Source organism: Rhipicephalus sanguineus, chromosome 3 (assembly GCF_013339695.2).
Source record: "Rhipicephalus sanguineus isolate Rsan-2018 chromosome 3, BIME_Rsan_1.4, whole genome shotgun sequence".
In the NCBI taxonomy this organism is placed as follows: Eukaryota; Metazoa; Arthropoda; class Arachnida; order Ixodida; family Ixodidae; genus Rhipicephalus; species Rhipicephalus sanguineus.
Window position 1 is genome coordinate 23,352,607 of NC_051178.1, and position 15,223 is coordinate 23,367,829.

Sequence of the window (15,223 nt, forward strand, 5' to 3'; positions counted from 1 at the left end):
CTGTCAATACTCCCACGGGAGCAATGCTTGCTCTTTCTGAACACCTAAATGGAGTAACAATTACTCTTTCCCATTAGTCCCGCAGGGAGGAATGTATATTATCTCTCAATACCCCCATGGGAGCGACATTTACTCTTTCACAACATTCCTCATCGGAGCAGCATGCAGTTATAATCATCCTCAATGCCTCTCGATGGAGTAACGTTTGCTTGTATTGAGTGCTCCTCAAGAAACCAGCAGTCCAGCTCTCCCATCGGCAAATGAAAAAAAGTTTTGAGGAACATGATTTTCATCGGGTTGCGCCAAGTCTGACACAAATGCTCCAGGAGAGGGTAGACATCCAGATCTATTTGTGAGAAAAATACTTTATTGAAATCAGTCTGGCTGTTCACTGGCTCAAGATGGTTAGAGCCACACGGACGAGTGACGTCGGCCGCAAGACGCTCTGAACTTTCAGAACTTGACACAGGAGATCGAAGGTCCGCTGAGCTTTCTTGCCGAAAACAATGTTCAGCGCCCAGTATAGCGCGATTTGTGTGGCAATGGCTGCCAAAAGGCCAGTCTCCTTAATATCAAGGCCCTCCAGGCGCATAGTAAATTCCCTTGAAGTCAACAAGCTTCCATTGTATGTCACTGTCGGCACATGATGCGTCTTGATGGGGTCCTACAAAAAAAAGGCACATTTTAACACAACGCTTGTTGCTTCATTATTACAGCAGCTGCTTCATGTAGCAACAGATAAAACCTAATGCTTTACGACACACTGACAAATAAATGAAATTGCAACTTATTTGCAAAACATGATTCGACACTGGAAGGAACATTCTTAACAAGTCAAAGCATTTGCAGTAAGGCTACAGGTTTATCCACAGGTTAGAGACTGGTCTCGTTTACACGGAAGCCAATTAATTGGTTCGGAAAAAAAAAAACAGAGGCCTTTGCTGTTTGCAGGCAGCACTCATGCTAGCATACTTTATAAAGTAGAACCCTGCTGATACATTTTTCAAGGCCATGTGCAAAAAGAATGTAGGAGCCAGGAAATGGGAAAAAAAGTAAAAGTGAGAGTCGTAGTGAAATGCACAATCATATCTCAGTGGTTATTGATGAAGAAAAAAAGTGCAGCGTTGGCTCCTGTACCTTTTTTCCATCTGATCAGCACAATGCGAGCAAATTCATTGTGGTAGGTGGGAGTTGAGCTGTTAGAATCAATTATCGACTTGAGAGACTTACTTTCCTGCACTAATTATAGATACCCATTGTGCCACGTGGCTCCTGCCATGATAACTTGAGTGTACATTTTTTCCGAATAAACCCAGTGTCTGAGAGGCCAGCACCTAAAACGGTATCTTGAAGCGACCATCCGTCGTGATCCTTTCACATCCATAAACAAGATTATCGCTGGATGCACCGGCGATAATGCCACTAGCAATGACGATCTCAGCTGACCTGCTCAGTATTTTCGGCATAGTGCCAGGTTGGTGTGGCTTGTAAATGGCCGCATGTCTTGCAACAGTGAAAGACCAAAAACACAGCCCTTATTCCCAAACTTCACCACCACTGCACGCATTGGCACACTCGGCCATGATCTCATCAATCGACAGAATTGTGGAGTTAAGAACTGCATTATCGACGAAAACATTATTGTAAGTGATTCCATTGGAGGCATGAAAGAACCGAGCATGCCTAGCATGCTAGCATGACTACAGCAATGACCCGCAAGTAAACAGAGTGCGAAAAGACCATGCCGTCTCTGGTCTTTATGGCCTTAATTTTGCCAACACCTCGCACAAAACACATTTTAGAACTATGTGACCTTACAGATGGCTGTGAATTGCAAAGGATGATTGAATAATTGATGATTGAATAAATGTTTAGGGGGAAAATAGACTTCAAATCTTCCCGAAAAAAATTGTGAAATTAGAGAAAATATGCGATTTGTCGCATGTTTGACCGCAAATGTTTGAGGCCCGTGTACTTAGATTTAGGTGCACGTTAAAGAACCCCAGGCGGTCAAAATTTCCGGAGCCCTCCACTACGGCGTCTCTCATAATCATATCTTGGTTTTGGGACGTTAAACCCCAGATATTATTATTATGTTTGACCGTATTTTTCATACTGATGCGGTCTAAGTAAAAATCCTCCACATCCGGCGTTTCATAGAAGACTTCGTCATTAAGTAATGAAGAAAGTCTAATCAAATACTTTTTTGTTTTAAGGAAGAAAATAATTTTTGAATTTGGCCCTCCGAACGCGCCCGCATTTCATTTTGTTGCCACTTCGCCGCAAAGCACGTGGTCGCTCTTCCAGCTGACACTCGTCACAGGCAGCGGCAAGATGCGAGATGTATGTCAGTGGCTCGTGAGTCTTCGAAAGTCTTGTCGCGTTGATGTCAGGGCGACGAGTAATGAATTCGCGTTACAATGTGAGCTTGCTTGGCGGGCCCAATGGGAGGTATGGACGCCCGAGAGCAGCCTATGGCGGCGTTGGCACAGTGTGCTACAGGGCCGTCTGCACAACTAGCATACACATATATACCGAAAGAAATAATGCACATTGTATACACTTTTTTTGGGGGTATACGTGTTGTGCAGACGGCCTCTAGCACATTGTGCCAACGACGCCATAGGCTGCTCTCGGGCGTCCATACTTCCCAGTGGGCCCGCCAAGCAAGCTCACATTGTAACGCGAATTCATTACTCGTCACCCTGACATCAACGCGACAAGACTTTCGAGCACTCACGAGCCACTGACATACATCTCGCATCTTGCCGCTGCCTGTGACGAGTTTCAGCTGCAAGGGTGACCACGTGCTTTGCGGCGAAGTGGCAACAAAAAGAAATGCCGGGCACTTACGGAGCGCCAAATTCAAAAATTATTTTCTTCCTTAAAACAAAAAAATGATTTGATTAGACTTTCTTCATTACTTAACGACAAAGTCTTCTATCAAACGCCGCATGACGAGGATTTTTACTTGGACCGCATCAGTATGAAAAATACGGTCAAACATGCGACAAATCGCATAAGTTCACAATTTTTTTCGGGAAGCTTTGAAGTCTATTTTACCCCTAAACATTTTTGTACTATAATAAACTTTCCTGAAAATCATACTAGTATTAAGATTGGTTAGGGGGAGTTGGAGATAGCACAAGGAAAAATCACGAACATTAAAGAGTTTTGTAGTTTTTGAAGATACGTAGCTGGTAGTGAAACACAAATATTTCGGAATTAATGAATAGGACAACTAAAGAGAACCTCTGCGATAGCGCCAGCGTGGTTTCAAAGCTGAACACAAAAAAAAATAGATTTTATACACATTTTTCTATTAGGCACGGTTTAACAAATACAAGCGAACATAGAGGGGGCGCCATGATCGTCAAAATTTTTATCGAGCAAAAATGTTTTGCCACAATACTCTATGTGGCAGAGGAAAAAGGCACAAATTTTATCATCAAAATTTGCGACGTGCGAGCGCCACGTCTGGGACACTTGGCATGGTATGACCCAATAATAATATCTGGGTTTAACGTCCCAAAACCACGACATGATTATGAGAGACACCGTAGTGGAGGGCTCCGGAAATTTCGACCACCTGGGGTTCTTTGAAGTGCACCTAAATCTAAGTGCACGGGCCTCAAACATTTTCGCCTCCATCGAAAATGCAGCCGCTGCAGTCGGGATTCGATCCCGCGACCCGAAGGTCGCGAGATCGAATGACAGGGTCAGCAGTTGAGTGCCATAACCACTAGACCACCGTGGCGAGGCTTATCCATTGAAGGTGCAACTAGCAACTTAGCAAAGAGGCTTATCCATTTGAGAGGCCTGTTTTATAAAGAAACTAACTACGAGCAAGACTTCGATTTGGGCGAGTTGGTACTTGCTTAGCTGGGGAAAAACAGCGCAAAAAAGGACGAGGACGCAGGAACACAGTACTCTATACGAGCGCTGAACTTACAACTGACATCTTTATTGCACCAACCGCTCGTTTTTACAGCGCATCAAGCCGAGCACGCCATTCCAATCACACCGCCAATCAAAATCATCAGGTATGCAAACTACATTGTCACTGAAAGCTATCACATGTACATGAATTTCACGTTCTGTTTTGCCGTTTGCCTTCTTTAAAAATTGTGTGTTCTCAAAACAGAATTTGAAATCGTGGAAGCGTTTTTTATCAGGGAAGCAGGAGACACTTGCATCAGCAAGCCATCTATTTTGCTCACTGACGCTGAGATTCAATATCTCAAAGCTTTCACGTAAATCATTTCCTTTACTGTGTTTTTTGTTGGTCATCCTCTAATTTTCCATCGACTTACTCTCAATCATTGTTATCGCGGAAAGTGAGCCTGCGCCTCGAACATGGATTGTATGTTGTTGTTTTTTTGTGTTTTTTTTGTTGCTTGTTGATCCTTGTTAGGAACTGGTTTGTTCATTTTATCTGAGTGTGAAAGATTCATGCGCACGGTGTCATTCATGTACACGTGATAGCTTTCAGTGACAATGTAGTTTGCATACCTGATGATTTTGATTGGCGGTTTGATTGGAATGGCGTGCTCGGCTTGAGCGCTGTAAAAACGAGAGGTTGGTGCAATAAAGATGTCAGTGGTAAGTTCAGCGCTCGTCCAGTCTACTGTGTTCCTGCGTCCTCGTCTTTTTTTTTTTTTTTTACTGTTCTTCCCCATCTAACTAAAGTTTTTCTCAAAGCGGTGTGCAACAAGCAGACTAAGTAGTAATTGATAACGATACTACTACTCACGGGACCTGGCTGGTCACTCGAGCATTTATTCTTGCTCTATGTTCGATCACGTCCACTTCTCTAATGTCTACAGACACTTGGAAGTCTTCGTCGAAACGCTATAAAAATAAGAATGCCAGAACTCAGAAGGGAACTACGTAACACACGGATGAAAAGTTCGGAAGTGTCGTGGTTGCAATGCTGGCCAACAAAGATTCACAGCCTACTGTTTCCACAAGCATTCATACTATTTATATATCCCAAATTTCCGCCATAGCAAGTGACAAGCGCGACATTTTACTACATCTAAAATTGAAACACACTATAACGAGGTTCGACTACTGACAGTGTCGGCTACTCATACACGTGCAGCAGCGCTAGATGCCGAACACTACTGGAATTGACGCCTTGCGTGGCCTCGAAGAAGGATATCCTACTCGACATAAATAACTTTCACGTTTTCTATGGTGAAAGAAGTGAGGGCTAAATTCGGTGCAACAATGTTGTCATCAAGGCTTAGATGGGACCAAATTTGGCAATAACGTAAAATTTAGCGCTGCCGGATTTTTATATAAAATGGACGATGCTCAAAAATGTAACACAAAGCTGCAGTAATCGATGACAAACGCTGCTGCAACCGCTACAACATGACGATCAAGCACTCACCGTTAAGCCGATGGTGGAGACGTCAACTTCAGAGAACATGTCCAACTCCTTTATATGTTCCATTTAATCCCGCCCCATCCACGGCTCGTCGAAAGTGATGACGGTGTAGCGAAGCGTTCCTGCTAAGTAATGGGTCGTCCTCTCGAGCGCCTTCCAGTGGGTCGTTCTCTTCTCTGAGAGCACGCTCCTCGTGCAGAGAGTCGGCCCCGCTTTGACTGTCGCTGCCGTGCGCCGTCGCTGAGTCCCCGTTAATAAACGTCTTGACAACGGCATTTCTGTCGCCGTATGTAACGAGGCACTTCGATGACATTGGGCGACAACGGCGCAAGACAAAGAACAGTTCTCAAGCCTGCCGCGGCACACGCACTCGCTCACACATTCACGGTGTAGTGTCTCTACGACTCGATTGCTCTAGTTCTGAAACACCCAAAAGTGAAACAAAGCCGGTGATTAAAACAAAACGAACTTATTTACTGATATACCAAAATAGGAAACGTCGACGCAGCTCAAAAGGTTCGCTGGCGACTGATGTTTTCCCGGGTCCGCCGGATCGGATTCTCCTCCTTGCACCACAAACACACACACACAAAAAACAACCACCGACACTAGCATGGGCGTCAGCAGGATTTTGCCTTGGGGGGCGCAAACCCGTGTTACATCGCGTCTGGGGGAGGGGGGGAGAGAGAGAGAGAGCTGGCATAGCTTGGGGTGGGGGGGGGCAAGTGCCGGTGTGGCTTGAGGGGAGGAAGTGCCCCTTTTGCACCCCCCTGCCTACGCCCATGGACACTGGTGCACGTGTCCCCCGTTTTATGGCCCACTTCTGAGGGGAGAACAGTAGCGGTTTCAGTCAAGCGCGCTTTCTATGTTCAAGGCCACGGACACGGGGGCCGTATGCTAGACGGCCTTCGCTACGCGTGGCTCTTCCCCAGCACTGGAAACTCCAAAACAAACTGTCCGCGACACACGGCACGTATACCCACGTGCGGTCCTCGTTGCCATGACTGCTGATTTATCAGTAGCTCTACTGATGTTCTTAATTTCTTCTGACTCAGTGAAAAGGTGACGGAATCTACTGCTTTTTGGTCTTTTTACAAAAATGAAAGGAACCTCTACTTTTTTTTAAATAAGTTTACATTAATGTGATATCACCAGACAGACAAGAAATTCCTTTCTTTGCGATGTTCTCAAACGCAGCACTACTTTTGACTGACGAGCCATAGACACCATAGACTTTCATACAGTAAGCATAACAGGAAGCTCTATGTCATGAGCAAATACCAGCAAGTCGTGAGACAGAAATGTGAATGCACAACGCGCCCCACAGCTACGAAACCACAAGCAATATACTATGTGGCTCTCGCGCCAGTGCCCCATACCCCGTGCGAAGAAGTATGGACCCTGGAATAAAGGAAGTATGGGCCACGGTGCACCGGCCTGGACGTATACATACCATCGGGCAAACAGGGCCCATCTCCACCGTTCAATAAAGGTCATCCTGTCATCTCTCTTAACAATTTTATTTTAGTTATTTATTCATCCACTTATTGCTTACAAGAAACGAACGAGCATCGTTACGGCCACTAATATACATTTTCCAGGCACTGACACTTCGTAATGCACTTAACGTAAAAATATGCTTAGTAGTGAAAGGAGATCTACCCGCTCACTTCGTCACCCCCCGGCCCCCTCCCTCTCCTTCACGAGGCGGGCGGGAGTAAGTGTTGCCATTCGTTCCCGTTCCTCTCATTTTGACGAAGGACCAAGCAGTTACCCTCCGAACTTTGCGCACGGCACGCATGCTTCTGCAGTTCGCCCTTCGAGGGAGTAAAGCGCCCTTTTTCGGATGAACTGCGCAGTTACTCCCGAAAACTTTTTAGAGTGTACGAGCACGGTGAAAACCGGGCCTGCGAGCCGTCTCGTTCGTTGTAAAGTGCATCGCTCCGTAAGACGCCGCGAATAGCAGTCACCTATTATTTTTAATTTGTGTCTAACATAACGACGACGAAAATTGGTCAGAAGATCGCCAGCTGTCTTTCATCGTACAGCCGTGCTCCTCGAAAAGGCCTAGCTACGCCGTCGGTAAGGAGCCCGTACAGGCGCGGCGCCGCTCTACTTCGCCGGCGTTCCTGGATTTGTGCTGCTACTGTGTTTGTGCACCGCTGCGCAATGGAAAAATTGTTGAGTGGCCGTGGTTTGTGCGTGCTTAGGTATATTTTGCGGGTTTGTGCGTCGGCACTGATAACGCGGGTGCGGCCAACACAAAGTGCCAGCGAATAATTGGATATCAGAAAAGTGAGATAAGGCAGTTTTGTACTAACAGGCCGGTGTCACTCGTGGCGACTTGCCGCCAACCTTAAAAGTTTACGCGTGCGCTGTGAATCTTTATTGTTCAAGCAAGCAAAACATAAGTATTTTACTGGGACTACATGGCGGGTCAAGATGTGGTGCCTATATATACCGCGTGGCCAGCATACGGTTGTGCAGCGGAGCAGTCAGTTGAAGTGGTGTTTTATTCTGCATTGGTTGTGTGGTTGTGTGTGTGTGTGTATGTATGTATGTGTTTGTGTATGTATGTGTGTATCTATATATGTCATGGATACTGTGATTTCTACGTTGATTAAATTCGATGTATCATGGTGCAATCGCGCTCCTTTTTTTTTAACCACCAGAAATAGCCGCGAAAACTGAGTTAGGGGAGTAAATAAATACTACTACATCAGCCAAAAGAAACTGTCGACCGGGAAATAACTCTCTGAAATCACCGGAAAAACACTGTAAAGGCAGTAAAAAATTACTCTTACTATTCTCGCTGAAAACCTCAGCGGGGTAAATAATTACTACCGTTCCTACGTTCAAAAACTCGGTTAGTGTGAGAGTAAATTTTTACCGCGACTGGTACGTGTAAAAAAAAAAACCCAGAAAAGGTAGTGCGCTAGAGGACGAGCAGTTTACTCCCGTTTCTGGTTATATTTGTTTAGTGTGTATATCCATCGCTGCAGGTCCGGTGGCCTGGTGTGCTGAAGTCCTGCACGCCGCAGGTGGCGTCGACGAGCCGCTTGTAGCCAAGGGCATGTCCATAAGAGGTGGTTCAGGTCTGCGTCCTGCACCGGCGCAGGACAAAAGAGGCAGCTTGAAGTTGTGTCGGTGTAGCCCCGCTTAGCGCGGATTGAAGATGTCACAGCCGCACTCACGCGAACTCTTCGGAGCGATACCTCCTCTTGACGCATAAGTCCACTCGGGAGGTCATGACCACGCGGAGGTATGAGAGCTCGCGTGGTGCGCGGCAGATTTTCTTTGTGAATGTCCACAGTGTCAGAAGGGGGCAGCCGGAGCAGAGGTAAGGGATACATGATGGTTACAGGATGGCATGCGGCATCTGCCGCGGCATGATCCAGAACACTAGACCGGCGAATCCAACATACTCGAACAGAGCATGGATAAGCTGGAGCACAACGATGAAATTGCACTGCTACACCCAGAGAAAGGTCTACGCGACGGAGTGCGCGCACCGCTTGCGTCGAGTCCGTGTAAAGGATCACACTTGATGGGTGTTGCATCACGATGAGCGGTTGAAGTGCGGCAAGACCATCGCAGAGGGCAACTAACTCGGCTAGTACGGATGAAATGGGGGTGTCTAATGCGTAAGAGCAGGTCTGGTTGGCATGCGGGTGAGATGGGCACACTAAGGAAGTGTGCAGTAGAGAAGATGTCAACCCGGCGTCCACATATGCTCTTAGTTCAAGTGCCTGAGGTGCCAAAGATACAGGCCCGAGCGGTGTGCACCTTGAAGTACACACTAAACAAAAATATCCAGAAACGGGAGTAAACTGCTTGTCCTCTAGCGCACTACCTTTCCTGGGTTTTTTGTTACACGTACCAGTCGCGGTAAAAATTTACTCTCGCGCTAACCGAGTTTTTGAACGTAGGAACGGTAGTAATTATTTACCCCGCTGAGGTTTTCAGCGAGTATAGTAAGAGTAATTTTTTACTGCCTTTACATGTTTTTCCGGTGATTTCTGAGAGTTTATTTTGGCTGATCTAGTAGTATTTATTGACTCCCCTAACTCAGTTTTCGCGGCTATTTCTGGTGGTTAAAAAAAAAGGAGCGCGATTGCACCATAATACATCGAAATTCGAATTTAATCAACGTAGAAAACACAGTATCCATGACATATATATATAGATACACACAGATACATACACAAACACATACATACACACACAACCAATTCAGAATAAAACACCACTTCAACCGACCGCTCCGCTGCACAACCGTATGCCGGCCACCCGGTATATATAGGCACCACATCTTGACCCGCCATGTAGTCCCAGTAGGATGCTTATGTTTTGCTTGCTTGAACAATAAAGATTCACAGCGCACGCGTAAACTTTTAAGGTTGGCGGCAAGTCGCCACGAGTGACACCGGCCTGTTAGTACAAAACTGCCTTATCTCACCTTTTTGATTATCCAATTATTCGCTGGCACTCCGTGTTGGCTGCACCCGCGTTATCAGTGCCGACGCACAAACCCACAAAATATACCTAAGCACAGACAAACCACGGCCACTCAACAATTTTTCCATTGCGCAGCGGTGTACAAACACAGTAGCAGCACAAATCCAGGAACGCCGGCGAAGTAGAGCGGCGCCGCGCCTGTACCGGCCCCTTACCGACGGCATCGTTAGGCCTTTTCGAGGAGCACGGCTATACGATGAAAGACAGCTGGCGAACTCCTGCGCATTCTTCGTCGTCGTTATGTTAGACACAAATTAAAAATAACAGGTGACTGCTATTCGCGGTGTGTTACGGAGCGATACACTTTACAACGAACGAGACGGCTCGCAGGCCCTGTTTTCACCGTGCTCGTACTCACAGTCCACCGGCGGCCGCACGTTGGGTTCCGTCTGCCTCGTATCGGGGCTCGCCTTCACGCTAGATGTTTCACAGCGGCGGCCGCATGGAGCGAAATACACAGTTTGGAATGTACACAGTTCGGACTGTTCTGTGAAACAAAATCTATGCGGCGCTGGTTTCACCCGCTCCGGCGACGCACTCACATCGGCCGCTGGCCGGCTCGGTGCCGACGACGTAGCGAAGCCTTTTTCCGATCGCTTCGAAGTTGTAGCCGGTCACCCTCTAGGAAGCAACCACGGACGATCACACGAGCTTGACTTTGTTGCCGTTGGGAGTGTTCTTCGTAGCTCTTCGCGATTCGGCACGGAAGCGAGGTATCCGCGCCGTCCAGGCTCGGAGCTTTGCGCTCGTACGCGCACGGCCGCTCGATGACAGAAGAGGCACCTCAGATCCAGCCCGCTGTGCTGCAGCCGGACGGCGACGCGAGTTGAACTTGCCATCACCACAACCTTACACACGCCTGTCTCCATGCAGGGCCACTAGACGACATATGCCAATGATTTGGGAAAAGCTGCAGCGCGGCTTTCTAGCAGGTTTTTTTCTTCGAGCAAGTCGTTTCGTTCACAGACTGCTTTTCTCGCTCGTCGAGCTTCTGCAGCTGCGGTTCCATTACCAGCTTTGAAAAAAAAAATCACAGCATATCAACGGAGTGAATGATGATGAGTGGGCGAAGCTGCGGAGGTTCATCGGTAAACCGTGAATCTTCCGTGAATTCTGCCCAGTACATCATCACCGACGTGAGATCGGGCGCGTTTATACTAAAGGTTCGATGGGTTATGACGACTTGCAGCTCACTTTAATTTTACATGTACGCTGTGAATTTTCATTGTTTAGAAAACCATTGCTTTAGAAAACATCTGGCGTCTTTCGTTAAACAGCTGGCGTTTTTTCGTTTTGCTTTAGAAACATCTGGCGTTCTTTCGTTTTGCTTTTACAAAACGTCTGGCGTCTTTCGTTTGTTTATTTCATCAATCAACGGCGTTTTGAACAAAATTTTTATTGTTTAATCACGCACAGGAGAAATCTCACCAGGCACTACCTTGGAGGTAAACAATGGCTGCTAATGGGAATGAGAGACAGAAGAAGTCGGCTTTTAGCTAACACTTACACTTCTACTTCTAACGTTTCCTACTGGAACATGCCAATGGATGCTAATGGGGAATGAGAGACAGAACAATTCGGCTTTTATTTAACGCGCACGCTGCGAATTTTTTATTGTTCAACAACGCACAGGAAAAATCTCCCACCGGCACCACCTTGGAGGTCAAAGCGTAAGACTGGTTACGCACTACGACTACTACGACTACGACTACGAGGGACGAACGGGTGCCCCTTAAGGAGCTTCGCGCCTAAAAACTGGAAGGGGCGCTCATCGGCGGACAAAAGCCGCCGAAGCGGAGGGCGCGGGGGAGGTCACATGATAAGAAACTCTCAAACGGTGGTTAAAAATCACGTGACAGAAAACTCCACACGTAGTAAAATTGGATTATGACATCCTTTTACTACGTCCCTCAGAGGTGGTGGTAAAACTATGTCATGTGCCACTTTTACTCTAACACGAGGCAGTAATTTTAGGAGCGAGGGCGTTTTCAGAGGTAATGAGCCGCGAAAACCCCAATCTCGGCTAACTTTTGCTTACAGTGTACAGTTTACATTCACGTCTTGACGGATACATCCAAGTGGCTTGTTGGTGGTCACTTGGCAATGATCCCACGGTGGTACTGACAACGTAGGTTCGTCAACCAAAGGGGCTTTAGGGTTCATGTAATTCGCTAAGGCAGCAGCCGCAGGAACATTGCTGTGTTTTATCATCCTTGCGTTGCGCCTTTGGTGAATGAGCTCATCTAGCGTATTGAGCTGTGCTTCTGCCTGGAGTGTCGGAATCGGTGTGAACCTTGGAAGGCCTGTGATCACACGCATGGCTTCACGATTAAGAGTTTCCGATCGCGCCCATTCTGCTTTTGTGAAGTGCTGAAACTGTGCTTGGTACACTAATCGAGGCTGGAATACGGAGTATACCAGTTGCCGTGCGATACGAATTCGCGCTCCGCCACTGCGCTGAGCGATGCGACGAAAAAAATGAAGCATGCTGGAGGCTGTTCTGCGTGCAGACCGAAGCCAGAGTGAGGCCGATCCAGATGCATAAAATTCTACCCCATGGACGCGGATTGTAGACGTCTCCGTGAGAATACGACCATCAAGCGTAAGTCCTACAGGGGTTCGGTCAAGCTTGCGGCGGCCCAACTTATTGGCAATGCTCATGTAAGTATTCTTTTCTTGTGAGAGTGTGAGTCCCACTGAAGTGCACCAGGCAAATGTTGCATCTAGTGCTGCCTGCAGTGCCCGCACTTGATGGTCCAGAGAAGAGTGAGTCGACCACACTGTCACGTCATCAGCATACATAAAAAATTTTAGGTCGGGAATGCTTGATAGCTTCCACGCCATCGGTAGTAGTGCAACGTTGAACAATATTGACGCAAGCACAGACCCCTGTGGCACTCCACGCTGTGTGTTGAAGCGGCCGTAGCTGTTACCTAAGATGCGGACGGTAAAAGAGCGCTCTTGAAGAAAGGAATTGATGAATGCGCGGACACGACCAGGCAAGTGAATCCATTGAAAAACCTCAAGGATTGCTTCGTGGCTTACGTTATCATAGGCTCGATGTATGTCCATTGCAATGAAAGTTCGTACACGGTGTGAGCGGCCACCCATAAGCATCGCAGAGGAGAGGTATTCTAGGCCATCCTCGGTTCCAAGTTGAGGCCGAAATCCGATCTGGGCGGGATGGTACCACTTGAAGTGTTCCAGCCACCATGTAAGGCGCGTAGCCACCATTCGCTCGAGGAGTTTACATTAAGTTGTAGTAAGCGCAATTGGTCGCAGGTTTCCGAGAATGCCAAGGGGTTTGCCTTGTTTCGGGATGGCTACAACAACCGCATAATTCCATGACTCAGGGACTTCTCCCGATATCCAGACACCATTAAGAGTATCTAGAAGCCACAAAAGTGCCGGCTCTTCCATGTCTTTGTATACTTTATATGGTATCCCATCAACGCCTGGAACTGACCGAGGTTTAGCCTTGTCGATCGCCGCCAACAGCTCGGCCATAGTAAACGCTGACTCCATACCTTCGAGATGTTCGGCGCTTGGGACTGCTCCCGCCTGTGTCGGAATGAAGAACGGGCGTGTGAAGGCGGCTGGCGCCTTCTTCTCGTCCACGTCTTTTTTTCGCTAGTAAACATATCCTATTATTGCGATAGCAATTATATGGACAGTCTCGGCTGGATTTTGCCGTCGCCGTCGCCGCCGTCATGCACCGTATATGTATCAGTATTAGGGGTGTGCGAATATTCGAAAGTTTCGAATATTCGTCGAATATTATATTCGAAATATTCGTATTCGATTCGAAAATCGTGTATTCGAAAAGTTTCGAATAATCGATAACTTCGAATATTCGAAAAATTCGAACATGCGATTCGATTATCATGCATAAAATAACTCGTCCTCCACATTTCTGCTGCGTTCGTATCGCTAAAAACGTTGCCGAGAGGAGCGATAAACATCGTAAGTACACGGAGGCATGATATCTGCCTGCGACGAGCGCCCCAATACGTATGATTTATTGCTGGTGCATCTCCGACATGCAGCGCTGTTGGCGATCATGTAACCGTGCATTTGCAATATTATGCGGCCGTAACGTGCCGCACTACCACTCGTTCACTATGCGGGATCACTTCTGAAGAAAGACAGTGACCCACGTGACTGGTGGCGGACTGTAGGCACCTTCAGATACTCCAGTCTGGCAAAGCTTTGCCCCATGACTCTCCGTATACCAGCCACTTCTGTTCCAAGCGAGCGTCCCTTTTCAGTGGCAGGAGGGGGGGGGGTCTCTGTTACAAGGGAGCGCCTGCTGCCTGATCATGTGGAGCAACTCATATTTCCTCATGATAAATGTAGTCATTACTTTCATTGTGCCGTGATATTTGCTTGTGTTGTGATGTGCATTGTGCTAGCCTGGACATTGTGTTCGGGAGATAGCAGTGTATGTTGTGTTGCCAGTCAGGCTGTTAATGTTTTTTTTTTGTCAAATAGCTACATGTTAAATAAAATATTGTTACTGTGGAGGCATTTTTCCTTTGATGTTCGATTCGATATTCGAAGGTGGATATTCGTATTCGATTCATATTCGAAAAATTTGATATTCGCACACCCCTAATAAGTATGTATATATATATATATATATATATATAAAAGCCCCAAAGAAAAATAATTCAGAAAAATGCTTCCGAAGCGCGGAATCGAACCAGAGACCTCTTGCTCCGCAGCGAGTGGCGCTATCCACTACGCCACGAAACGCAGATCCTCCATGTAGCTAACGGCGAGCGTTATATACACACCCTTTACCGCTGGACTGACTCAGAGACGGCTGCGCTTATAAGCGTTTCTTCATTACCAGCGAGATGGCGTTAGGAGCGCGACGGGCGCATTTAAAAGTCGTCGGCGAGCTCGCTTGCTTCTTATACTTGCGCAGGGAGAACCTTGCCCTTCCGCTGTCTGCTCGCGCGGATTTCTCGTGCTGAGGGGAAGAGGGATGTTTCACGCTTTCACCGTGATGTCCGCGCTCATGTTACGGAGTGTGCGAAAGCCACTCGAGCTCAAGGGACGCCGCACAACGAACAAACAGAAGATCAGCGCGAACTATCAAGTGTCACAGCTCGACACTTGGAGCACGCTAGTTTCCTTCGCTGCTTCGGCCGCCTTTGCAACAGGAGCGCTGTTCAAACTGAGAGTATCTATTGGCGAGCCTCACTTCATATAGCATTAGTTTCTTGCTATCGCATTCATTGCTTCGGCCTTGCGGCGAAACTGTGACTTTTTATTCACGTTACCAACTAGCCCAACTTTCCGCCT

General features: G+C 47.2%; 1 protein-coding gene across 2 annotated transcripts in view; it reads right to left on the reverse strand.

Moving 5' to 3' along the window:
- Window positions 1–386: 386 nt before the first annotated feature.
- The window catches only part of LOC125757937 (uncharacterized), a 115,484-nt gene continuing 100,647 nt past the window's right edge, over window positions 387–15,223 (reverse strand). The window contains exons 1-2 of one of the 2 annotated variants that reach the window (XR_007415576.1): window positions 5,399–5,439; window positions 387–664 (exon numbers count right to left, since the gene is read on the reverse strand). Coding sequence is in view for 1 of the 2 variants with exons in the window: in XM_049414337.1 (XP_049270294.1) it covers window positions 389–664 (276 nt within the window). In the remaining variant the exon portion in view is untranslated. Of the gene's footprint in view, window positions 665–5,398; window positions 5,440–15,223 lie in introns of those variants that run through there. The other variant, XM_049414337.1, reaches the window with a different exon arrangement.